General features: G+C 43.3%; 1 protein-coding gene across 1 annotated transcript in view; it reads right to left on the bottom strand.

The window, feature by feature from the left end:
* Window positions 1-27,827, bottom strand: part of LOC148435881 (cytochrome P450 4B1-like) — a 351,835-nt gene that overhangs the window by 138,048 nt on the left and 185,960 nt on the right. The window contains exon 7 of the mRNA XM_088465383.1: window positions 22,471-22,577. Coding sequence (XP_088321509.1) covers window positions 22,471-22,577 — 107 coding nt within the window. The remainder of the gene's footprint in view (window positions 1-22,470; window positions 22,578-27,827) is intronic.

Below are 27,827 nucleotides of genomic sequence, written 5' to 3' on the forward strand. Positions count from 1 at the left end.
TGATATACCTGCCAGTAACATTAGTGCAGTGCCTGCTACACCTCAGTGTCTGTGTACTCCCTGCAAGTTACATCTAATCAGTGGCTGCTACTACCCAGCATGTGTGTGATATACCTGCCAGTAACATTAGTGCAGTGCCTGCTACACCTCAGTGTCTGTATACTCCCTGCAAGTTACATCTAATCAGTGGCTGCTACTACCCAGCATGTGTGTGATTACCTGCCAGTAACATTAGTGCAGTGCCTGCTACACCTCAGTGTCTGTATACTCCCTGCAAGTTACATCTAATCAGTGGCTGCTACTACCCAGCATGTGTGTGATATACCTGCCAGTAACATTAGTGCAGAGCCTGCTACACCTCAGTGTCTGTATACTCGCTGCAAGTTACATCTAATCAGTGGCTGCTGCTTCCCAGCATGTGTGTGATTACCTGCCAGTAACATTAGTGCAGAGCCTGCTACACCTCAGTGTCTGTATACTCCCTGCAAGTTACATCTAATCAGTGGCTGCTACTACCCAGCATGTGTGTGATATACCTGCCAGTAACATTAGTGCAGTGCCTGCTACACCTCAGTGTCTGTATACTCCCTGCAAGTTACATCTAATCAGTGGCTGCTACTACCCAGCATGTGTGTGATTACCTGCCAGTAACATTAGTGCAGAGCCTGCTACACCTCAGTGTCTGTATACTCCCTGCAAGTTACATCTAATCAGTGGCTGCTACTACCCAGCATGTGTGTGATTTACCTGCCAGTAACATTAGTGCAGAGCCTGCTACACCTCAGTGTCTGTATACTCCCTGCAAGTTACATCTAATCAGTGGCTGCTACTACCCAGCATGTGTGTGATATACCTGCCAGTAACATTAGTGCAGAGCCTGCTACACCTCAGTGTCTGTGTACTCCCTGCAAGTTACATCTAATCAGTGGCTGCTACTACCCAGCATGTGTGTGATTACCTGCCAGTAACATTAGAGCAGTGCCTGCTACACCTCAGTGTCTGTATACTCCCTGCAAGTTACATCTAATCAGTGGCTGCTACTACCCAGCATGTGTGTGATTACCTGCCAGTAACATTAGTGCATTGCCTGCTACACCTCAGTGTCTGTATACTCCCTGCAAGTTACATCTAATCAGTGGCTGCTACTACCCAGCATGTGTGTGATTACCTGCCAGTAACATTAGTGCAGTGCCTGCTACACCTCAGTGTCTGTATACTCCCTGCAAGTTACATCTAAGCAGTGGCTGATACACCTCAGTGTCTGTATACTCCCTGCAAGTAACATCTAATCAGTGGCTGCTGCTTCCCAGCATGTGTGTGATTACCTGCCAGTAACATTAGTGCAGAGCCTGCTACACCTCAGTGTCTGTATACTCCCTGCAAGTTACATCTAATCAGTGGCTGATACACCTCAGTGTCTGTATACTCCCTGCAAGTAACATCTAAGCAGTGGCTGCTGCTTCCCAGCATGTGTGTGATATACCTGCCAGTAACATTAGTGCAGTGCCTGCTACACCTCAGTGTCTGTATACTCCCTGCAAGTTACATCTAATCAGTGGCTGCTACTACCCAGCATGTGTGTGATTTACCTGCCAGTAACATTAGTGCAGAGCCTGCTACACCTCAGTGTCTGTATACTCCCTGCAAGTTACATCTAATCAGTGGCTGCTACTACCCAGCATGTGTGTGATTACCTGCCAGTAACATTAGTGCAGAGCCTGCTACACCTCAGTGTCTGTATACTCCCTGCAAGTTACATCTAATCAGTGGCTGCTACTACCCAGCATGTGTGTGATATACCTGCCAGTAACATTAGTGCAGAGCCTGCTACACCTCAGTGTCTGTGTACTCCCTGCAAGTTACATCTAATCAGTGGCTGCTACTACCCAGCATGTGTGTGATTACCTGCCAGTAACATTAGTGCAGTGCCTGCTACACCTCAGTGTCTGTATACTCCCTGCAAGTTACATCTAATCAGTGGCTGCTACTACCCAGCATGTGTGTGATTTACCTGCCAGTAACATTAGTGCAGTGCCTGCTACACCTCAGTGTCTGTATACTCCCTGCAAGTTACATCTAATCAGTGGCTGCTACTACCCAGCATGTGTGTGATATACCTGCCAGTAACATTAGTGCAGAGCCTGCTACACCTCAGTGTCTGTATACTCCCTGCAAGTTACATCTAAGCAGTGGCTGCTACTACCCAGCATGTGTGTGATTACCTGCCAGTAACATTAGTGCAGTGCCTGCTACACCTCAGTGTCTGTATACTCCCTGCAAGTTACATCTAATCAGTGGCTGCTACTACCCAGCATGTGTGTGATATACCTGCCAGTAACATTAGTGCAGTGCCTGCTACACCTCAGTGTCTGTATACTCCCTGCAAGTTACATCTAATCAGTGGCTGCTACTACCCAGCATGTGTGTGATTACCTGCCAGTAACATTAGTGCAGAGCCTGCTACACCTCAGTGTCTGTATACTCCCTGCAAGTTACATCTAATCAGTGCCTGCTACTACCCAGCATGTGTGTGATTTACCTGCCAGTAACATTAGTGCAGAGCCTGCTACACCTCAGTGTCTGTATACTCCCTGCAAGTTACATCTAATCAGTGGCTGCTACTACCCAGCATGTGTGTGATTACCTGCCAGTAACATTAGTGCAGAGCCTGCTACACCTCAGTGTCTGTATACTCCCTGCAAGTTACATCTAATCAGTGGCTGCTACTACCCAGCATGCGTGTGATTACCTGCCAGTAACATTAGTGCAGTGCCTGCTACACCTCAGTGTCTGTAAACTCCCTGCAAGTTACATCTAATCAGTGGCTGCTACTACCCAGCATGTGTGTGATATACCTGCCAGTAACATTAGTGCAGAGCCTGCTACACCTCAGTGTCTGTATACTCCCTGCAAGTTACATCTAATCAGTGGCTGCTACTACCCAGCATGTGTGTGATATACCTGCCAGTAACATTAGTGCAGAGCCTGCTACACCTCAGTGTCTGTATACTCCCTGCAAGTTACATCTAATCAGTGGCTGCTACTACCCAGCATGTGTGTGATATACCTGCCAGTAACATTAGTGCAGTGCCTGCTACACCTCAGTGTCTGTGTACTCCCTGCAAGTTACATCTAATCAGTGGCTGCTACTACCCAGCATGTGTGTGATTACCTGCCAGTAACATTAGTGCAGAGCCTGCTACACCTCAGTGTCTGTATACTCCCTGCAAGTTACATCTAATCAGTGGCTGCTACTACCCAGCATGTGTGTGATTACCTGCCAGTAACATTAGAGCAGTGCCTGCTACACCTCAGTGTCTGTATACTCCCTGCAAGTTACATCTAATCAGTGGCTGCTACTACCCAGCATGTGTGTGATTACCTGCCAGTAACATTAGTGCAGAGCCTGCTACACCTCAGTGTCTGTATACTCCCTGCAAGTTACATCTAATCAGTGGCTGCTACTACCCAGCATGTGTGTGATATACCTGCCAGTAACATTAGTGCAGTGCCTGCTACACCTCAGTGTCTGTATACTCCCTGCAAGTTACATCTAATCAGTGGCTGCTACTACCCAGCATGTGTGTGATTACCTGCCAGTAACATTAGTGCAGTGCCTGCTACACCTCAGTGTCTGTATACTCCCTGCAAGTTACATCTAATCAGTGGCTGCTACTACCCAGCATGTGTGTGATATACCTGCCAGTAACATTAGTGCAGAGCCTGCTACACCTCAGTGTCTGTATACTCCCTGCAAGTTACATCTAATCAGTGGCTGCTACTACCCAGCATGTGTGTGATTACCTGCCAGTAACATTAGTGCAGTGCCTGCTACACCTCAGTGTCTGTATACTCCCTGCAAGTTACATCTAATCAGTGGCTGCTACTACCCAGCATGTGTGTGATTACCTGCCAGTAACATTAGTGCAGAGCCTGCTACACCTCAGTGTCTGTATACTCCCTGCAAGTTACATCTAATCAGTGGCTGCTACTACCCAGCATGTGTGTGATATACCTGCCAGTAACATTAGTGCAGTGCCTGCTACACCTCAGTGTCTGTATACTCCCTGCAAGTTACATCTAATCAGTGGCTGCTACTACCCAGCATGTGTGTGATATACCTGCCAGTAACATTAGTGCAGTGCCTGCTACACCTCAGTGTCTGTGTACTCCCTGCAAGTTACATCTAATCAGTGGCTGCTACTACCCAGCATGTGTGTGATTACCTGCCAGTAACATTAGTGCAGAGCCTGCTACACCTCAGTGTCTGTATACTCCCTGCAAGTTACATCTAATCAGTGGCTGCTACTACCCAGCATGTGTGTGATTACCTGCCAGTAACATTAGTGCAGTGCCTGCTACACCTCAGTGTCTGTATACTCCCTGCAAGTTACATCTAATCAGTGGCTGCTACTACCCAGCATGTGTGTGATATACCTGCCAGTAACATTAGTGCAGAGCCTGCTACACCTCAGTGTCTGTATACTCCCTGCAAGTTACATCTAATCAGTGGCTGCTACTACCCAGCATGTGTGTGATTACCTGCCAGTAACATTAGAGCAGTGCCTGCTACACCTCAGTGTCTGTATACTCCCTGCAAGTTACATCTAATCAGTGGCTGCTACTACCCAGCATGTGTGTGATTACCTGCCAGTAACATTAGTGCAGAGCCTGCTACACCTCAGTGTCTGTATACTCCCTGCAAGTTACATCTAATCAGTGGCTGCTACTACCCAGCATGTGTGTGATTACCTGCCAGTAACATTAGAGCAGTGCCTGCTACACCTCAGTGTCTGTATACTCCCTGCAAGTTACATCTAATCAGTGGCTGCTACTACCAGCATGTGTGTGATTACCTGCCAGTAACATTAGTGCAGAGCCTGCTACACCTCAGTGTCTGTGTACTCCCTGCAAGTTACATCTAATCAGTGGCTGCTACTACCAGCATGTGTGTGATTACCTGCCAGTAACATTAGTGCAGTGCCTGCTACACCTCAGTGTCTGTATACTCCCTGCAAGTTACATCTAATCAGTGGCTGCTGGTACCCAGCATGTGTGTGATATACCTGCCAGTAACATTAGTGCAGAGCCTGCTACACCTCAGTGTCTGTATACTCGCTGCAAGTTACATCTAATCAGTGGCTGCTGCTTCCCAGCATGTGTGTGATTACCTGCCAGTAACATTAGTGCAGAGCCTGCTACACCTCAGTGTCTGTATACTCCCTGCAAGTTACATCTAATCAGTGGCTGCTACTACCCAGCATGTGTGTGATATACCTGCCAGTAACATTAGTGCAGTGCCTGCTACACCTCAGTGTCTGTATACTCCCTGCAAGTTACATCTAATTACATATAATTATTACAGGGGCTGCCCTGTGTGGTGTAGGGGTACGCTGCCCTTCATACATACATATAATTATTACAGGGGCTGGCCTGTGTGGTGTAGGGGTAAGCTGCCCTTCATACATACATATAATTATTACAGGGGCTGCCCTGTGTGGTGTAGGGGTACGCTGCCCTTCATACATACAAATAATTATTACAGGGGCTGCCCTGTGTGGTGTAGGGGTACGCTGCCCTTCATACATACATATAATTATTACAGGGGCTGTCCTGTGTGGTGTAGGAGTACGCTGCCCTTCTTACATACATATAATTATTACATAGGCTGCCCTGTGTGGTGTAGGTGTACGCTGCCCTTCATACATACATATAATTATTACAGGGGCTGCCCTGTGTGGTGTAGGGGTACGCTGCCCTTCATACATACATATAATTATTACAGTGGCTGCCCTGTGTGGTGTAGGGTTACGCTGCCCTTCATACATACAAATAATTATTACAGGGGCTGCCCTGTGTGGTGTAGGAGTACGCTGCCCTTCTTACATACATATAATTATTACAGGGGCTGCCCTGTGTGGTGTAGGGGTACGCTGCCCTTCATACATACATATAATTATTACAGGGGCTGCCCTGTGTGGTGTAGGGGTACGCTGCCCTTTATATATACAAATAATTATTACAGGGGCTGGCCTGTGTGGTGTAGGGGTAAGCTGCCCTTCATACATACATATAATTATTACAGGGGCTGCCCTGTGTGGTGTAGGGGTACGCTGCCCTTCATACATACAAATAATTATTACAGGGGCTGCCCTGTGTGGTGTAGGGGTACGCTGCCCTTCATACATACATATAATTATTACAGGGGCTGTCCTGTGTGGTGTAGGAGTACGCTGCCCTTCTTACATACATATAATTATTACAGGAGCTGCCCTGTGTGGTGTAGAGGTACGCTGCCCTTCATACATACAAATAATTATTACAGGGGCTGCCCTGTGTGGTGTAGGGGTACACTGCCCTTCATACATACATATAATTATTACAGGAGCTGCCCTGTGTGGTGTAGGGGTACGCTGCCCTTCTTACATACATATAATTATTACAGGAGCTGCCCTGTGTGGTGTAGAGGTACGCTGCCCTTCATACATACAAATAATTATTACAGGGGCTGCCCTGTGTGGTGTAGGGGTACGCTGCCCTTCATACATACATATAATTATTACAGGGGCTGCCCTGTGTGGTGTAGGGGTACGCTGCCCTTCATACATACATATAATTATTACAGGGGCTGCCCTGTGTGGTGTAGGGGTACGCTGCCCTTCATACATACATATAATTATTACAGGGGCTGCCCTGTGTGGTGTAGGGGTACGCTGCCCTTCATACATACAAATAATTATTACAGTGGCTGACCTCTGTGGTGTAGGGGTACGCTGCCCTTCATACATACATATAATTATTACAGGGGCTGCCCTGTGTGGTGTAGGGGTACGCTGCCCTTCATACATACATATAATTATTACAGGGGCTGACCTGTGTGGTGTAGGGGTACGCTGCCCTTCATACATACATATAATTATTACAGGGGCTGCCCTGTGTGGTGTAGGGGTACTCTGCCCTTCATACATACATATAATTATTACAGGGGCTGCCCTGTGTGGTGTAGGGGTACGCTGCTCTTCATACATACATATAATTATTACAGTGGCTGTCCTGTGTGGTGTAGGGGTACGCTGCCCTTCATACATAGATATAATTATTGCAGGGGCTGCCCTGTGTGGTGTAGGGGTACGCTGCCCTTCATACATACATATAATTATTACAGGGGCTGCCCTGTGTGGTGTAGGGGTCCGCTGCCCTTCTTACATACAAATAATTATTACAGGGGCTGTCCTGTGTGGTGTAGGGGTACGCTGCCCTTCATACATACATATAATTATTACAGGGGCTGCCCTGTGTGGTGTAGGGGTACGCTGCCCTTCATACATACATATAATTATTACATGGGCTGCCCTGTGTGGTGTAGGGGTATGCTGCCCTTCATACATACATATAATTATTACAGGGGCTGCCCTGTGTGGTGTAGGGGTACGCTGCCCCTCATACTTACAAATAATTATTACAGGGGCTGTCCTGTGTGGTGTAGGGGTACGCTGCCCTTCATACATACATATAATTATTACAGGGGCTGCCCTGTGTGGTGTAGGGGTACGCTGCCCTTCATACATACATATAATTATTACATGGGCTGCCCTGTGTGGTGTAGGGGTACGCTGCCCTTCATACATACATATAATTATTACAGGGGCTGCCCTGTGTGGTGTAGGGGTACGCTGCCCTTCATACATACATATAATTATTACAGGGGCTGCCCTGTGTGGTGTAGGGGTACGCTGCCCTTCATACATACATATAATTATTACAGGTGCTGCCCTGTATGGTGTAGGGGTACGCTGCCCTTTATACATTCAAATAATTATTACAGGGGCTGCCCTGTGTGGTGTAGGGGTACGCTGCCCTTCATACATACAAATAATTATTACAGGGGCTGCCCTGTGTGGTGTAGGGGTACGCTGCCCTTCATACATACAAATAATTATTACAGGGGCTGCCCTGTGTGGTGTAGGGGTACGCTGCCCTTTATACATACAAATAATTATTACAGGGGCTGTCCTGTGTGGTGTAGGGGTACGCTGCTCTTCATACATACATATAATTATTACAGGGGCTGCCCTGTGTGGTGTAGGGGTACGCTGCCCTTCATACATACAAATAATTATTACAGGGGCTGCCCTGTGTGGTGTAGGGGTACGCTGCCCTTCATACATAGATATAATTATTACAGGGGCTGCCCTGTGTGGTGTAGGGGTACGCTGCCCTTCATACATACATATAATTATTACAGGGGCTGCCCTGTGTGGTGTAGGGGTATGCTGCCCTGTGCTCTGTGTGCCGCCCACTCGTGTCGCTTAGCATAGTCATCCAGCTACCTCGGTGCAACCTTTTGGCCTAAAAACACTATTGTGAGGTGTGAGGTGTTCAGAATAGACTGGAAATGAGTGGAAATTAAGGTTATTGAGGTTAATAATAGCATAGGAAGAAAAAAAAAATAAATCTGTGATTTTAGCTGTTTTTAAGCTTTTTTCTAAAAAAATACAGATCCAAAACACAAAACCCAGAGCCCAAATCACGGAAGGGTGTTTTTGGCAAAACCAGTCCATATCCAAAACATGAAGAAAGATCCAGATCAAAAACCAAAACAGTAAAAGTGGCCGTTGCACACCCCTAATATATACAATATACATATTGTAGATTTTATATAATTGGGGTTTTATTACTGTTTTCATTTGTGGGTTGGATTTTTTTCATGATTTTATTATATAATTTTTTCCTTTAGAATTATTATATTAATTTATATTACATTTATTATTTTGCTTTGGTTTATCATCCTAACACTAATTACATTGTTATAATAGCATATGTATGTTCTTCTCCTTCTTTAGGAGGAGATGAGATCCCATCATGTGACCTCTGGTGCAGCTCGCTGGAATTATGGCTCCTATTGGCTGCCACATGCAGGTGACCTAGAACAGCATTATGATTGGTTGCCTATATCTGGTAAATATGCACCTGAGGGGCACAATCTGGTTCAGGCTTGATAAAGCGGTTTACACAGTGAAACGTGCAAGTTGGCATTTCAAGAGGGTCCACCATGTGGTCCCATGTAATTGTATATATTATGCTTGTACTAGTACAGAAGTGATACCACTATAAATATATGGTGTGGTAATAATGCTACTTGAGTAGTGATCATGGTAACATTGCAGTAACATTATTCATCGGCAGCACAGCTTATAGTGATCTGTGAGCTTCATATGAATCGAACAGTCAGAATAACACTGATATTATACAGCAGTATGAGCGTAACACTATTCTACATTCACAAACCAACGTGTATGATATTAAGCGAATAAATTGTGACACATGAGACAGCAGAATATATGACTGATAGACGTCTGATTATTACCATTTTATGCCTTGCTGGAAGCTGCAGTCAGGCACAGGTATCATTTATTCTGTGATTATTGCATTCCTTTTTAGGAGTGCTCATATATACAAAGGGCTCTATTTACTACAATCCGCATATTGAATGCGGATTGTAGTGTGATATTACCGAGTGAATTCGCATTGCGAATTCAGGCAATATCACAGGGATTTACTATAAATCCCTTGCAGGGACAGAGCTTGCGATAAAGCTCTGTCCCTGCGAATCCCCTCCGCACTCTAGTCGCGGTATTTTCGGAAAAAATACCGCGACTAAGAGCCCGCGCATGCGCCGACCGACCACCGCTACTACCCCCCCACTGACGCTATGCCCCGCCCCCGGCGCTAAGCCCCGCCCCCGCGATCGCAGACCCCCGTGACCCCCCCTCCCCCGCCGCGACACCCCCCCGCGACCTCCCCTCCCTCCCTTCATTACACTTACCTGCTTCCTCCTGGCCTCCGGTGATCTTCTCCTGGCTCCCCGATCAGGTGATCTCCCATACTGCACTGGGGCCCGATCACCTGATGACCGGGCCCCAGTGCACTGTGGGAGACCAGCTGACCGGAGAGGAGCCATCACCGGAGGCCCGATCACCGGTCCCTGGATGCAGGTAAGTAAAATAAAAATGTTTAATTTTTTTTTACTTTTTTTTTTACAGCAATCAGCTTGCGGTCTTCTTAGACCACATAGCTGATTACTGGTACCGGCTCCCACCTCTGCTCTCCCAGTTAGAGCAGGGCAGGAGGCCGGTAACCGGGGGAGACCCTGGATAACGCCACCTCCAGGTAACGTTATTATCACAGGGCTTCCCCCGGTATTATTTTACAATTTATTTTTAGTAACTGTGGTCAAATCACATTTCCCATTACAATTATGGGAAATGCGATCTGCTTTACTAACAATAAGTGATACTGGGGGTTGGAGTAGAATTTTACTAATTCTACTCCAATTGCCCTGTAATAACTATAGGTGATACTAAAATAACGTGAAAAGGGTGTGACAGCACAAAACAGCATTTATCACTTTATTTTAGTAAAAATTATGTTAATAAATAGAGCCCTATCTGAGCTGTGGTAATAATGCTACCTGATTACAACAGTATTTATTGGTAGCACAACCTGAAGTGACTTCTGAGCACCATACGAATTGATGAAGTCAGAATATAAGTGACAATATATAGCGGTATTAATGTAACCCTATTCTATACTCACAAACCAATGTGTACTCTATCAGGTGAGTAAATTGATACATACAAGATAATAAATGTGTGATTTGTAGAAGTGTGATGAACATCTGAGCGTTGCTGTCAGCCGCAGTGCGGCACAGGATACAGCTTATTCTGTCATTGTTACATTCTTCCTTTCTTTTGGGAGTGTTCATGGAAAGAATATAAGCACTAATAACCAGATCTAATAGGACACTATGGGCCTTATTCAATTAGGCTGCGAAAAGTCGGAATCAGCGATAATTATCGCCAATGACGTCATTTTCACATGTTTCAATTATCCCCATATTCAATTTCAAAGACTTTTCGCCGGTACAAAAAGTCTTTGAATAAAAAACGGGGATAAGTTTTCACCATGTTTTACATGGCGAAAAAAAATGCAGAATTGGGGTTTAGGGGTGCAGGCTTAAAAAATAGCCTGCACCCCTGGGAATAGCCCCTAAAAATGAGCTGTGTCAAAAAAAGCTGTATAAAAAAAATAGGGACACCCCAAAAATATTTTAATTTTGGGGTTAAAAAAAATAAAAAAATAGTGGAACAACTTTTTAAATAGCCTAATTAATTCGGGGGGGGGGGGGCAAATATGCAGCAGGTGTTTTAAAGAATGTAGAAAAGATTCCTGGACTGCTCACCCTGAATATATATACTGGGAGGTACTATCTGATGAGACTAATTGTAGGCACAGAAACAGACAAATCTCAGGTGCACAACTCCAAATTACTGATAATATATAAACGCAATAAAATGTTGCAATCAATAGAGTTTTTAGCATAATCTTGGCCAAGGTTATGGGCCTACCCACCATATCCAGGTAACCTCTTTAGGGTAGGTCCCTAACATACTAGGGTTCAAATCCAGAGCACAGGCCCCCCAAATCAACACAGCCGAGCCACCCCAGGGCATTGCAATAGTGAGAAAAGTGCAGTAAAAAAGTAAGAGCAGCTATGGCTGCATAGAAAGGTGAGAATACAAATATAATGAAACAAACAAAGTATTAAAATTGTGCAGAAAAGAATGTGTTATGATGCAGTGCCCTGGAGCAGACCAACCAAAGCAATCCAGGGGGACCCACGCCCCAAAAATCAACCCAAAATTGCACTACAGTATACAAACTTGTAGGACTTACCTAGAATTGTGCCTATTACCAGTGTGCATATACTATACCATACTCCATGCTTTTACACCAATAAAAGAGGGCTGCTAATCCAGACTGAGGGCGTCTCCTTTCCCTCAGGTGTGCAATAAAGCACATTAAATGGAGTATATGGGAAAGATTTCTGGACTGCACACCCTGAATATATATATATATATATATATATATATATATATATATATATATATATATATATATATATAATGGGAGGTGCTACCTGATGAGACTAATTGCAGGCACAGAAACAGACAAATCTCAGGTGCACAACTCCAAATTTCTGATAATATATAAATGCAATTAGTGAATTTCTTAATTTATTTAGCTCTATGACCAACAAGCACCATTTATATGTATGTTATTAGATATATTGAAGTTACATATAACATATAATTTTGCTCCAGTCTAACATAGTACATTGCTTTCATAATACTGGAAAATTGAAATAGTGGACCCTTCTTTTTTATACACTATTTGTTCACATTTTTCTATCTTTATATACTAATCTATATGTATTTTTATCAATTCAATTAATTCATCTTTTAACCTCTATTTTTCATTGTACCATTCCAAGTGAATGGAATTTTTAGTACAATAATTAATAAAAGTCAAGTTTTAGTGTATTGATTTTGTGCATGTGCGCCCATCTATAACAACCCCTAGCCTCTTTTTGTTTAATATAATCTGTTATATGATGCCCCAGACAAAGCAGCCATGGCCAAAGCTAGTCTTCCATCTTTAAGACAATGACAGAAAGCAGCAGAGGATTAGCGCTCAGAGTTTCGCAAGTGCTCAGTATATTGCGGATGGAACTATCCTGCGCTCTGTAATCAATTTTGTCTGGGTCTCTCTGACCAAATCAATGATATAATTGTCCAATACCCTGCTCCTGAAATCTGGACGGTTTTATGCATCTGGCCATCCGTTGACTCCGGGAGGGTAAATTTACTAAAGTGAGTTTTTAGAAGTGAGTTTTAGAAGTGATGTTGCCCATTACAACCAATCAGATTCTAGCTACTATCTTCTAGAAGGTGCTAGTTAAATGATAAGTAAAATCTGATTTGTTGCTATGGGCAACAGCACTTGTAAAACTCACTTCTAAAAACTCTCACTTTAGTAAATTTACCCCCGGGAGCGTAGACTAGAGAAAGATTTGCCTACCCTCACTCCATGATCTCCAGTTTGGGTGACTCCTTCTGTTCAAGTAGAGCCCATGCAGCTATGGTCCTTCCGTCTGTCATCCAAGGAAAAGCATAAAAGGCGATCGCTGGGGTTGTGTCTTTACTGTAATGGTAAAGGACATACTGCCTATACTTCCCCAATCAAGTTGGGAAAAGGCAAAGTCTAGATGTTCAGGGAGAGTTACTTCTAGGCTTTGCATCTGTCTCTCCTAGTAATTCAGTTCTCATTCTTTCAGTCAAGTTTTTGATAAAGAATTAAGCATATCTGCCTTCCTGGACAGTGTTTCTGCAGATAATTTCATGGACATTTTTATTCTTTAACTCAGGTTTAGTTCCTGAGTCTTTATTTAAATCTGTCTCTATTGTCGGCCTGGATGGTAACCTCATTACCCAAGGAGTAGTCAACGCTCGCTTTCCGCCTAACCAACTCTCTATTGGAGCTTTACATTCTGAAAACAACATTCCTGTTGTTTTATTGTCCTTTGGCACCTGTAATCCTAGGATTACCATGGTTTAGGAACCACAACCCTGTTATTAACTGGCAGTCGGATGAAGTGCTTCAGTGGGGGTCCACCCATTCCTCTCGATGTCTTGCTCTACCAGTTTAAGTAGCTGCTGTTGTCAAGACAGAGTCCTTGTCTATTATTCCTGCTCCTCATCGGGACCTCGCTAATGTATTTTCTAAATAAAAAGTGGATACCCTGCCTCCACATCCTCCATATTACTATGCCATCAAACTATAGCCGGGAGCACAACTTCTGAAAGGTAGCTTATATGCTTTGTCTCTACGTGAGAGTCAATGCATGCAGGGGTACATTCAAGAGGCTCTTCAGAAGGTATTCATTCATCCATCCAAATATCCAGTTGGAGAGGTTTTTTTCTTTGTGCAGAAGACAGATCACTTTGACTCTGTATTGATTTCCGGGGTCTAAATAACATCACTATAAAGAACACTTATCCATTACCATTAAGTTCAGCTTCATAAGGCATCAATTTTTCCAAAATTGACCTACGAGGGGCCTATAACCTGATCCAGATCAAAGAGGGTGAAAGATGGCCTTCAATACTCATTCTGTCATTATGAATACCTTTATTATAATCCTCTAGTCATTGCTAGGACTGAGATGGAGGTATTGGAAATACGAGGCACATCGAAGAACAGTCACAAGCAGAATATTAAAATCATGGCAGTTTACTTTATAAATGATATGGTGGACCTGAAGGGCCAGTACAAACACAGCATGTCAATGGTGCAGTAAGGAGCTGAAACAATAGGACAGTCAATAGAATATACTGTAGACTTACAGCCCAAACTAAAGTTGTTGAATGGCCAGGAGGCCTAGTTGACAGCGATGCTTGAAAATGTGGTGTTGAAGCAGGATTGCTGTATGGCCTGGAGGGCCTAGTAGACAGCGATGCTTGAAATGTGGTGTTGAAGCAGGATTGCTGTATGGCCTGGAGGGCCCAGTAGACAGCAATGTTTGAAATGTGGTGTAGAGGCAGGATTGCTCTATGGCCTGGAGGGCCTAGTAGACAGCGATGCTTGAAACATGGTGTAGAAGCAGGTTAGCTTTATGGCCTGGAGGGCCCTGTAGACAGCGATGCTTGAAACGTGGTGTAGTGGTAGGATTGCTGTATGGCCTAGAGGGCCTAGTAGATAGCGTTGCTTGAAACGTGGTGTAGAAGCAGCATAGCTGTATGGCCTAGAGGGCCCTGTACACAGCGATGCTTGAACCCGGGGTACTTGGGTCACTTAGAAGCCGGTGAGCAGAGTACACGCAGCATGTACAGATTATAAGTGGAAGTCTGGATGCACAGACAGCAAGTTGCATAACCAAAATTTCCACATGAAAACTCTATAGCCGACAGGATGGCGACAGTCCAGGAAGTTCAAATAGGATCAGCTGCCAACCAGGCAACACTAGGAGGAAACGTGAAATCCTCTGACGTCTGGGTCTCCTAGCAACCGGCAACCTAGAAGCATGGTCAGGAGCAGGAGGAATACTGGCAGGAGACGTCCTGGACTGGACTTGTAACAAGCTTGTTATGCCTTTTAGTCTGTCAAATGCTCCTGCCATCTTTCAGGACTTCAGTAATTATGTATTGAGAGAATTCCTTGGAGTCTTTGCCGTGGTGTATTTAGAGGACATTATCATTTATTCTAAATCCCTGGAGCAACATCGCCAGCACGTGAGACAAGTCTTACAAAAACTCCAAGAGAACAATCTATATGCAAAACTGGAGAAATGTGAGCTTGAGGTGAATGAGGTCTCTTTTTTGGGGTATGTCATCTCTTCCCAGGGATTCTCTATGGACTCTAGTAAAATCAAAGCCACCTCTGACTGGGTTCAACCATCCACACTCAAGGCTATCCAATGCTTCCTGGGTTTTGCAAACTATTATCGTAGATTTATCAAGTAACTTTCTTCTATTGTCACACCTATTGTGGAGTTGACTAAAAAAGGAGCGGATACAGCTAAAAGGTCTGTCAAGGCGGTACAGGCTTTTAGTTCTCTGAAGTCTGTGTTCATCACTGCTCCTGTTCTTCATCATCCTGATCTGGATCTTCCTTTTATTGTGGAAGTGGATGCCTCCGAAGTTGGTTATCATCTTATCACAAAAGGCCCCCTGGGACAAGAAGTTCGACCCATGTGCATTTTTCTCATGCAATTTGCTGCTGCTGAAAGAAATTATGATGTCAGTAATCCAGAGCTGTTAGCCATCAAGTGGGTTTTCGAAGATTGGAGGCACTGGTTGGAAGAAGCTAAACATCATATTACTGTTTTGACCAATCATAAGAACTTATCCTATATTGAAAGTGCTAAGAGATACAGTAGAATGCCAGACAAGCATGTTGGCTGCTCTTTTTTACTCATTTCAATTATGTTATTTCTTTTAGGTCTGGTTCCAAGAATCTCAAGGCAGAGACTCTTTCACAAAACTTCCAACCCACTGTATCTTCTTCTCCTTCTGAAGAGACCATCCTTCCAGCTTCTCATATTAATTTGGCCTTGACTAGGAATCTAGCTGATACTCATCGTTCCTGTCAGTCTGAAGCTCCTTTGGGAAAGCCTTCGTAACTACTCTTTGTCCCTAACAGATTTCAGAAAGCAATTCTTACAGACTTTCATTCAGTGAAAGCCATTGGTCACCCGGGAATCTTAAAGACTGTTGAATTACTCTCCCACTCAGTATGATGGCCATCTTTGTTCCATAATGTTTGGGAATTCATCCTGGCCTTTGATATTTATGCCCACAATAAAACTCCTTGTATCGCTCCTTCTGGCCTCCTTCTTCCCCTCTCAGTGCCACCTAAACTCTGGACTCATATTACAATGGATTTCATTGTGGATCTACCTTCTTCTCGGTGTTCGGTCATTTGGACTGTTGTTGGCCATTTCAGTAAAATGGCTCATTTTATTCCACTCTTCAAACTGCTTTCTGCCAAAGAGTTATCCGTTTTGTTCATCCAACACATTTTCAGACTTCATGGTTTGCCTGTGGACATTGTTTCAGATCAAGGAACTCAATTTGTGGCTCATTTATGGAAGATTTTCTGTTCTTCTCTTAGCATCAGCCTTAGTTTGCCTTTAGGATACCATCCTCAGTCCAATGGACAGACTGAATGGATCAATCAATCTTTGGAAAATCATTTCTGGTGTTTTATCTCCAAATATCAAAATGATTGGGTTTCTCATTTACCATTGGTGAAATTTGCCTTCAATAATTCTTAACATTTTCCATCTACAATTTCTCAATTTTTTTGTAATTCCGGACTGCATCTTAGAGCTAATTCTTTTGAGACCTTCCCTGGAAGAACTTATTTTTCTATGCCAGTCTCTAGGCTCTGTTTGGTTTGGAAGAAGGTTAGGCAGTGTCTTCTCAAAGAATCTTTTCATTCCAAAGCATTGACTGATCAATTTTGCAAGCCATGCAAGTTCAAGGTTGGAGATCTGGTTTGGCTGTCTTCCAAAAACATCATCATTCATCAATGTTCACAAAAGTTTGGTCCTAGATTTATTGGTCCCTTCAGATTCATATCTCACATTAATCCAGTTGCCTTTAAGCTGAAGTTAGTCAACACACTGAAAATTAATAATACATTCCATTGCTCTCTACTGAAACCATATTTTTCTTCTACCAGGTTCAGTTCCAGACATCCAGCTAGACCTTCTCCTATTCTCACACAAGGTCATAAAGAATACATTGCGGAGAAGATTTTGGATTCCAGATTCTCACGGGGAGGCCACTTCCCAGCATGTCTGTGATTTACTGGCAAGTAAGCAGTGTCAGCAGCACTTCAGTACTGAGTGACCTTTTTCTTTATTCATTCCAGCAGTCTTAGCAGCTTCTCTGTGTCTGTGAGGCCAATCAGCTAAATAACATCTAGCAGTCTATACTGCAATTCAGTGTTTATGTGCACTATCTGCAATTTACAACTCCTCAGTTTCAGTTGCAATTTATGGTCTGTATATACAAGCAAGCAATAAACATTTACAGCAGTTTCTGATATACCTCAGTGCATACCAGCTCTTAAGGCTGCAACCAGCCAAGTGCATACCAGCCATCAAGACTGCAACTAGCCAAGTGCATACCAGGTCTCAAGGCTGCAACCAGCAGTATTTATCAGTCCTTAAGGCTGCAACTTGTTTAGTACATATCAGCCCTCAAGGCCACATTTCAGTTAGTAGCCATCTTGTGCTCACAATTCCTTATCAATTGACTCTGGTATCTTCTATCAATCTGCTCTTAATCAATTGACTCTCCTAGCTGCATGATCTATCAACTCACTATACTATATGGGACTTCATATTCCTAGTAATGGTTTCTCTGTTAATCTTCCCAGAGATTCAAAACTAGAGGTCAGTAAGAAAGGCCATAAATAGAGGCCCGAAATTAAAGTTGATAACACAGGCCAGAAAAAACAGTTGGTAACAGTGGTCAGTAAGAGAGGCCACTAATAGTAGTTGGTAACAAGAGTTAGTATAATAAAATAGAAACAGAAGTTTGTAACAGAGGTCAGTAAGAGAAACCAGAAACAGAAGTTGGTAACAGAGGTCAGAAGCAGAGACCTGAGAGGTTAGTATTACAGATCAGAAACAGAGGCCAGTAACAGAGTTTAGTACAAAAGGCCAGTGAGGTTAGTAACAGAGGTCAGTAACAAAGGCCATAGAGGTCAGTAACAGAGGTCATTAACAGGAGGCCAGAAACAGAAGTTGGTAAAAAAAAAAAAAAGGTCAGTAACAAAAAAAGTAATAGAGGTCAGTAACAAAGGCCAGAGAAGTTAGTAACAGAGGTCACTAACAGATCAGAAACAAAGGCCAAAAACAGAGACCAGAAACAGAAGTTGATAACAGTGGTCAGTAAAATATGCCAGAAACAGAGGCCAGAAACAGAAGTTGGTAACAGAGGGCCTAATTCAGACCCGCTCGTGAGCAGTGTGCGCTCGCAAGCGGGTCGATGTTAGCCCAGTGTGATTGCGCACGACGGAGGCAGCTCCATCGTGCGCATGCACGAGGCCCGGATAGCGACGGGCTAGCCGTTGCTATGGGTCTCGCTACAAAGGGGGCATGCTGTCGATGGTGAGTGACAGCATGCCCCCTTTGGTGCTGGGGGCGGGGGCCGGGGGCATGGCTGGCCAGACGGAGGTGTTCCCATGGGAATGCCTACCGTCTGGGGCCGGCCCCACTGACATTACAAGTGATGTCAGTGGGAGTGCTTTCGGCTCTGTTTGAGCCATAAGCACTCCAGGGCTTGCGGCAACGAGACCCTACCACAAGGGTCTCGTCGCAAGCCCGATGGTCGTGATGGTCTTGACCATCGCGACCATCTTTTTGGCCGCTCGCTATAGCTGTGGGTGGTCACCCACAGCTATGCGAGCGGCCAGGAGGCCGCTCTAAAATTCAGAGGGATGGCCCTGATTCAGAGCGAGCGCTCTGCCAGAAACAGAAGTTGGTAACAGGTAAGAGAGGCCAGAAACAGGAGGCCAGAGAGGTCAGTAACAGGCCAGAAACAAAAGTTGGTAATAGAGGCCATTAACAGAGGCCAGAGAGGTTAGTAATAGAAGTCAGTAATAGGACAGAAACAGAAGTTGATAACAGAAGTTCGCAACAGAGGCCAGGTCTTAGGGCTGCAACTAGCCAAGTGCATACCAGCTCTCAAGACTGAAACCAGCCAAGTGCATACCAGCCCTCAAGACTGAAACCAGCCAAGTGCATACCAGCCCTCAAGGCTGCAACCAGCCAAGTACTCACCAGTTTTCAAGACTGCAACCAGCCAAGTACATACCAGCCTTCAAGGCTGCTACTCACCAAGTATTTATTAGTCCTCAAGGTTGCAACTTGCCAAGTACATATCAGCCTTCAAGGCCACATTTCAGTTAGGAGCAATCTTGTCCTCACAATTCCTCATCAATCAACTCTTAATCATATGACTTACTTAGCTGCATAATCTATCAATTCACTATACTATATGGTGCTTCATATTCCTGGTAATGGTTCCTCTGTGAATTTTCCCAGAGATTCAAAACAAGAGATCAGTAAGAGAGGCCAGAAGTAAAGGCCTGGAATAGAAGTTGGTAACAGAGGCCAGAAAAAACAGTTGGTAACAGAGGTCAGTAAGAGAGGCCAGTAATAGTAGTTGGTAACAAGAGTTTGTACAATATATAGAAATAGACGTTTGTAACAGAGGTCAGTAAGGGAAACCAGAAATAGAAGTTGATAATAGAGGTCAGTATGAGAGGCTAGAAACAGAAGTAAGTATCAGAGGTCAGTAATAGAGGCCAGAAACAGAAGTTGGTAACAGAGGTCAGAAACAGAGGCCAGAGAGGTTAGTAACAGAGGTTAGTAATAGTGGCCAAGGAGGTTAGTAACAAAGGTCACTAACAGAGGTTAGTAACAGAGCCCAGAGAGGTTAGTAACATAGGTCAGAAACAGAGGCCAGTAACAGAGGTAAAAGAGTTTAGAAACATAGGTCAGTAATAGGCCAGAAACAGAGGCCAGAAGCAGAGGCCAGAGAAGTTAGTAACAGAGGTTAGTATCAGAGGCCAGTGAGGTTAGTAACAGAGGTCAGTAACAAAGGCCAGAGAGGTCAGTAACAGAGGTCAATCACAGAGGCCAGAAACAGAAGTTGGTAACAGAGGTCAGTAAGAGAGGCCACAAACAAAGACCAGTAACAGAGGTTGGTAAAAGAGTTCAGTAATAGAGGCTAGACACAGAAATAAATATTAAAAATCAGTAAGAGAGGCCAGACACAGAAGTTGGTAACAGTGGTCAGTAAAATATGCCAGAAACAGAGGCCAGAAACAGAAGTTGGTAACAGGTAAGAGAGGCCAGAAACAGGAGGCCAGAGAGGTCAGTAACAGGCCAGAAACAAAAGTTGGTAATAGAGGCCATTAACAGAGGCCAAAGAGGTTAGTAACAGAGGTCAGTAACAGGCCAGAAACAGAAGTTGGTAACAGAGGTCAGAGAGGTTAGTAACAGAGGTCAGCAACAGAGGTCAGCAACAGAGGTCAGTAACAGAGGCCAGAAAGAGAAGTTGGTAACAAAGGTCAGAAACAGAGGCTAAGTCTTAAGGCTGCAACCAGCCAAGTGAATACCAGCCCTCAAGACTGCAACTAGCCAAGTGCATACCAGCTCTCAATACTGCAACTAGCCAAGTGCATACCAGCTCTCAAGGCTGCAACCAGCCAAGTACTTATCAGTTTTCAAGACTGCAACCAGGCAAGTACATCCCAGCCCTCAAGGCTGCTACTAGCCAAGTATTTATCAGTCCTCAAGGCTGCAACTTGCCAAGTTCATATCAGCCCTCAAGGCCACATTTCAGTTAGGAGCAATCTTGTCCTCACAATTCCTCATCAACTGACTTTTTATCAATTGACTTTTCAAGTATCTTTTATCAATTGGACTCATCTAGCTACATAATCTATCAACTCACTATACTATATGGCGCTTCAAATTCCTGGTAATGGTCCCTCTGTGAATCTTCCCAGAGATTCAAAACGAGATCAGTAAGAGAGGCCAGAAGTAAAGGCCCGGAATGGAAGTTGGTAACAGAGGCCAGAAAAAACAGTAGGTAACAGAGGTCAGTAAGAGAGGCCAGTAATAGTAGTTGGTAACAAGAGTTAGTACAATATAATAGAAACAGAAGTTGGTAACAGTGGTCAGTAACAAAGGCCAGAAGCAGAGGTCACAAACAGAGACTAGTAACAGAGGTTGGTAAAAGAGTTCAGTAACAGAGGCTAGACACAGAAATTAATATTAAAAGGTTGTAAGAGAGGCCAGAAACAGAGGTTCGTAACAGGGGTTAGTAACAGAGGCAAGACATAGAGGTTAGTAACAGTGGGCAGAGAGTTTAGAAACATAGGTCAGTAACAGAGGCCAGAAACAGAGGCCAAAAACAGAGACCAGACACAGAAGTTGGTAACAGTGGTCAGTAAAATATGCCAGAAACAGAGGCCAGAAACAGAAGTTGGTAACAGAGGTCAGTAACAGAAGTCAGTAAGAGAGGCCACAATCAGAGACCAATAACAGAGGTTGGTAAAAGAGTTCAGTAATAGAGGCTAGACACAGAAATTAATATTAAATGTCAGTAAGAGAGGCCAGACACAGAGGTTGGTAACAGTGGTCAGTAAAATATGCCAGAAACAGGGGCCAGAAACAGAAGTTGGTAACAGGTAAGAGAGGCCAGAAACAGGAGGCCAGTAACAGAGGCCAGTAACAGAAGTTGGTAAACAGAGGACAGTAACAGAGGCCAGAGAGGTTAGTAAAATAGGTCACTAACAGAGGCCAGAGAGGTCAGCGAAAGACATCAGAGAAAAAGGTCAAAAACAGAGGTCAGTAAAAGAGGTCAGAAACAGAAGTTGGTAACAGAGGCCAGAAACAGAGGCCAGAGAGGTTAGTAACAGTGGTCAGTAACATACTGTAGGCCAGTAACAGAATTTGGTAATTGATGTCAGTAACAGAGGCCAGAGAGGTTAGTAACAGAGGTCAGTAATAGATGTCAGTAACAGAGGCCAGAAACAGAGGCCAGAGAGGTTAGTAACAGAGGTCAGTAATAGATGTCAGTAACAGAGGCCAGAAACAGAGGCCAGAGAGGTTAGTAACAGAGGTCAGTAATAGATGTCAGTAACAGAGGCCAGAAACAGAGCCCAGAGAGGTTAGTAACAGACAGAGCCGTAACTAGACTTTTTGGTGCCCTGTGCCAGAAAGAGCATTGGCGCCCCCCTCATTTTTCAAAGGGATTTAATGCACCCAAAAAAGGGCCATGGCCTCATGGGGAAGGGCCAGGGAAGAGATAGGAGAGCCCAGGAGATGCTGGGGATGAAATAAGGGGAAGCTACAAGCAAGAACGTTAATAAACAGAAATGTGACAGGCCCAAACAGCGCCCCCTGCCCAGTGGTGCCCTGTGTGATGGCACCGGCCGCACTACCCTAGCTACGGCCCTGATAACAGAGTCCAGAGAGGTTAGAAACAGGGGTCAGTAACGGGGGTCAGTAACGGGGGTCAGTAACGGGGGTCAGTAACAGACCTTGGCACAGAGAAGTATATCCAGGAAATCGGGGTGTCTCTTCTGTCTGATTTTATCCTTCTCTTCTGTTTTTTCTAAGAGCTGTTTTCTCTGTTTAATAACTTTATCTGACAGAAGAAAATACAGAGATAATTATTTGTATAATGTGACCATTTAGCTACTAATAGATTATGCATAATTCTATATTACAAACATTCATCTGTTTATTTATATACATAGAAATGTAAATCTCATATAATCTAATCATCTAATGAGGTGTAAGTATATGGGGCTGGTATACAGCTGATCCCATAATAGGTGTAACTTATTCTGTATATGTCAGCTTTATGCCATACACACATCGCAGACACTTACGTACAACTTCTGCACGTATTGTAAACCAATTATCATACGAGTAACCTCTTAAACGTCCAAACAGCGGAATCAGGACTTGTGCACACATTTAAGGCATTTACAGAGAAAAAGGGACATAGCCTAGAGCCTCCCAGCACTAAATGGACACCAGGCGAACGCGTGCCACTTGCATGAATATCGGCATAGTGTGTAACTCTGAATCAAGCCCTATGTGTATTGTCCCTAGTCTCTATCACTTTGCCCTTCATGTAATCAGCCACTGTGAGAGCGCCGTGGAGCTGCCCATCCAGGTGACGGCGAGGCTCATATGCATGGGCGCACAGATCTAGGCATGTATTAGGCAAGATGGACTACACTGACAGCATCAGCACAAAGGGCCTGATTCAGAGCCGGACGCTATTTGCGGACGGTCGTTCAGGAAAAGGGGGTGGCTATTCAAATGAACTGTTCGCTCTTTGCGGTCTGTTGACGCCTCCATGTCTGAACGAGCGAACAAAACTTGCGCTAGTTTTTTGGATAACTACGCCCCCTGGCCGCTCGCATCCTACGTCATGTCCGCTATTAGATTAATCGAGTACATTGACCAGCGTATGAACTGCTCGCTATTCTTGTGGCTGGTTTTTCCTACCACTATTTTGCGAGCAGTTCTGACTATAAAATAACCCAGTGATGTGGTCAATGACGCTGCTGTATTAATTATGCACACCCATAAAACGCCCGTTTTGACCTTTAAGCACACCTGCGTTCGGATCTCCACTCCCCATTTTCAAGAACCTTCCCCTGTTACCACCCACATACGCCTCATTCCGTCACTCAAAATAGCAGGCATTCGCTATTTAGCGAGCACACGATTTTCGGCCGCACTGACTGGTTCGCACATGCGTATTACAATCCGTACGCATGTGCAGTTGGGCAAACATCGCTCGGAACGAACGAGCGGCTCTGAATCAGGCCCAGTGTCATATAATAGAGGTCACTTTGGAGAAAGAGAGATAAAAGTAAATTTTTATTGAGTTACAGCTTATTTTCCTAATATCTGAGCCTATGAAAACCTAATTAATGAAGAAAAATCACCAAACTCCACAAATTCCCAGTGATAAGAATAATAAGGTTTAATCTAGAAGAAATGTCCATTGCAGTGCACTAAATAGAAATGATACATAAAATCTAACTTTTATTTAATTAATGTCTAAAAAGCAAAATATTAAAAGAGAATAGTGTATGTAATGTAAATAAAATGTGTTATAAAAATTGCGTACGCTCCTATTCCACTGAAATGTCCTGATATTAATATCAATAACCGGTTGGAATATAGAGATATATAAAGATGATGATGCCACTGAAAAGGATATATAAATATAATGTGTGGCCCCTATATGGTATAGAATTTATCTCAGAGTGATGTCAAAAACATCCTCCTCCTGTGGCTGTCACACAATAAGTTGTTCCTCACGTTATGCATGTACACAAATAGTGATAGTCTGCGCTCTTTCAGTTACAGTGGTTAGTGGCAGATTACACACGTGTGATGTTCTCTAACATGTTCTCTAACATGTGACCAGTAAGGTTCTCTGTATATAGATATCTGCTTGTTTTCATGCTGTTGTTAAACCCATTGCTATCATAGCAGATCCGCTGTGTAGTTCTTCTCTATGGTTATCACTCTCACAGTGATAAAGTCCTCTGTTTATATCATGGGCATTCCACCGTGTGTAATATCATGCAGCTCCGCATAGGACTGAAAATCTTCCCCACACCAAGCTTTATAACCTCCTGTCACATATCCCATATCATAGAGTATATTCTCCCATCACATATGCAGGTATTCATGGGAAATCATTTATGCAAATGATGGATGTCTTGGTTACCAATACCCTACTTTATTCATAGATCCCGATGTGCTAGAGTCCCTGTCCGGAGGGGTCCCTCCGTGGCACACTACTGCACTGAATCACTATATAAGCAGTGGTTCAAATAATGGGTGATATTAGTACCTATTATAATTGTTTATCACAGTTTCAGATAGACAGGTTGAACAGCAGCAACCTCTTATTATTAGTGCTATGTTGCACACATCTTTATATACTGACAAACACTTACATGCTAGTCACGCTATAGTTAACATATATAGGGTAAACATTCCACATTCTTTAACTGAGCTGACTCGCAAAGTAACATGTTAGGACATGAAGGTGTACGGAGCGCCGCTAACCGACGCAGCGTTTCGCTAGGTAGCTTTGTCAAGGTAAGCCGAGCCGCTTACCGGAAGTAACTTAAATACCCTCACATTTATCTCATGGCCAATCCGGGACTCCCTAGAATAGATTCCTCCAATTGAATGGCTGAAAATCTCATAGTTCCGCCCCTCCTTTTTGATTGACAGAATCCTTCTAACTCAGCAGATACTAATGATTTTTCCTACGTATTTCAGACTGAAGTAGTCGAATCCTGATTACTTGATCCATGTAAATATGGACATTGTTGTAATCAAAATCACAGAAATATCAAAGGTATAATGATAATTAAGGATATCTATGACATGGCTTATATATTATATTATCAGTGGATGTTGAATAGTAAAACGGGGGACAGAAGGGGGAAAAGTTAATATTCCACCATTCATTACAATATAGGTTGCTGCTATTTCCAAGTTGGAGAAAGGACCTCTGTGACGTAGACACCACGTGACCGCTGCAGGAGGCTGGACCGCTCCTGCGTTACCATCCACTAGGACATAGAGGGGGAATATATATTTGTGGCGAGCGCAGCGAGCCACCGTGCCCGAAGCGTGGCGAGCGCAGCGAGCCCGCGAGGGGACAGTTTTGGTCCCCCGTTACCATCCCCGCCCCTCCCCCTTTCAGGCCGAGTCACGTGGGTGTGACGTCACAGGGCCATCAGCCCTGTACAGTCTAGACCTAACCTTACAATATAGGGTCTATCTAGACGGGTGGAGCGATTCCAGAAAAATGGATTCAACCTAATCTCAGAAAGGGGATTTGGTGCACATATGAAGAAGAAATATTGTAGAATAACATGAAATACAATACAATAAATTATCTTAAATATAAATATAATCTGATAATATATAAACATATCAATGTGAATATTTATAAATAAATTAAATAAATAATGTTAGAGTGAACATATACATTAGTAAAAACAAAAACAAAAAATAAAATAAAATTCTATAAATAAAAAAATATCATTGTGTGCAAACAGCATAAATGTGCATGATAGTAGTGAACTGACTAATTTTATATTATCAGTGATTAAATATTAAATTAAGACCTACATAGATATAAAGAGTTGTCTACACAACTCACATATATACATCCCTCAATTAAAAAAAGGGAAAGAAAGGTGTACACGTGCTCAATAAACATAAAAAGAAGAAAGTGCAATGTGATAAAGCAAATGTGAAAAAGAGGGGAAAATCATAAAACCTAAGTTCCCCATTAAATATGTGATTAAGAAAGGTAAATGTGTTCTTGAATCCAAGAAGGTAATATTATTCAAAATTCACATGGATATAAGTTGTAGTTTCACAGGTCAATCTTTGCATATTAGCTTCGCACATTGACACAGGTCAATCTTCGCATATTAGCTTCGCACATTGACACAGGTCAATCTTCGCACATTATAACCCCAGAGTGGTCTTAAGGTTTACTCCTATATTTATGATGTTTTGGATGTCACTCATATGTTACTCCCTCAAAAAAGGTACATAACTATTTTCTTCATTTAGACCCATTGGTGTCAAGGTGTTCATGAGAAAAATTAATCGAGTTTCCTGTCTTAGTAACTCCCTATCTACATCCCCTCCTCTGATGTTTGAATTAATTCTCTTCATCCCATACACTCGTAGTCCATTCGGATTTCCTCCTTGACATTTCAGAAAGTGTCTCGCTATCGGAGTCAGAGGTTTAAACAATCTACGATCTCTCTCTGCATTCCTTATGCTGTTTAGATGTTCAAATATTCTCTTTTTGAAAGGTCTTTTGGTCTTCCTGATGTAATTTTTATGACATGGGTTTTGCAAGTTGTAGATCACTGCTGTGGTGTTGCAAGTGATGTATTCATTAATACGCCATTCTTTATTGAATCTATCCCAGTATGATTCCATTGGGATCATAATTGGACATGCTTTGCATGTTCCACATTGTCGGGATCCTTTTTTTAAATACATTTGTTTAGTCAGTGGTTCCAAATGGCTTCTTGTTAAAATATATTTTAAATTCTTGGACCTTCTCCAGCTCACTGGTATTTTTCCTCCAAGGATGGAAGCCAAATCATTATCTGTATCTAATATACTCAGATGTTTTTGTAAGACATTCTGGATGTATTTCCACTCTCTGCAAAAAGTCCCTATAAATCTGACTGTCTCTTCCTGGCCTTTCTCCCTTTTTGGTGTCAATAATTGATCTCTTGTATATTTGTGAGTTTCTTTAAATCCCCGTTTAATCATTCTGTTACTGTACCCCCGACATCTTAATCTCTTTGTTAGTTCTTCTGACCTTTTCAGAAAGGTTTGTTCTTCAGAACAGTTTCTCTTCATACGAAGAAACTCCCCTTTCGGTAAACCTTTCAGTACTGGGGGAAAGTGTGAACTCTCCTTGTGTAGTATACTGTTTGTAGATGTCTTTTTACGATACAAGTCTGAAGAGAGATGTCCATCTTCTATTTTCAAGGTAACATCAAGGAAGTTGATGCTCTCTCTACTCGCTTCATACGTTAGTTTGAAGTTCAAGTTGTTATTGTTCAATTTGATTAGGAATTCATGGAATAATCGTATATCTCCCTCCCATAATATAAAGAGATCATCGATGTATCTCAGCCAGAGTATGATATGGCTTGTATATGGATCATTCTCCTCACCAAAAACTCTCTCTCTCTCCCACCAGCCCAGGTAGAGGTTAGCATAGGTGGGGGCACACATGGTCCCCATCGCAGTCCCTCGTACCTGGAGGTAGAAGTTGTTGTTACATACAAAATAGTTCTTGGTG

This window comes from Taudactylus pleione, unplaced genomic scaffold (assembly GCF_031769625.1).
Source record: "Taudactylus pleione unplaced genomic scaffold, aTauple2 ptg001987l, whole genome shotgun sequence".
NCBI lineage: Eukaryota > Metazoa > Chordata > Amphibia > Anura > Myobatrachidae > Taudactylus > Taudactylus pleione.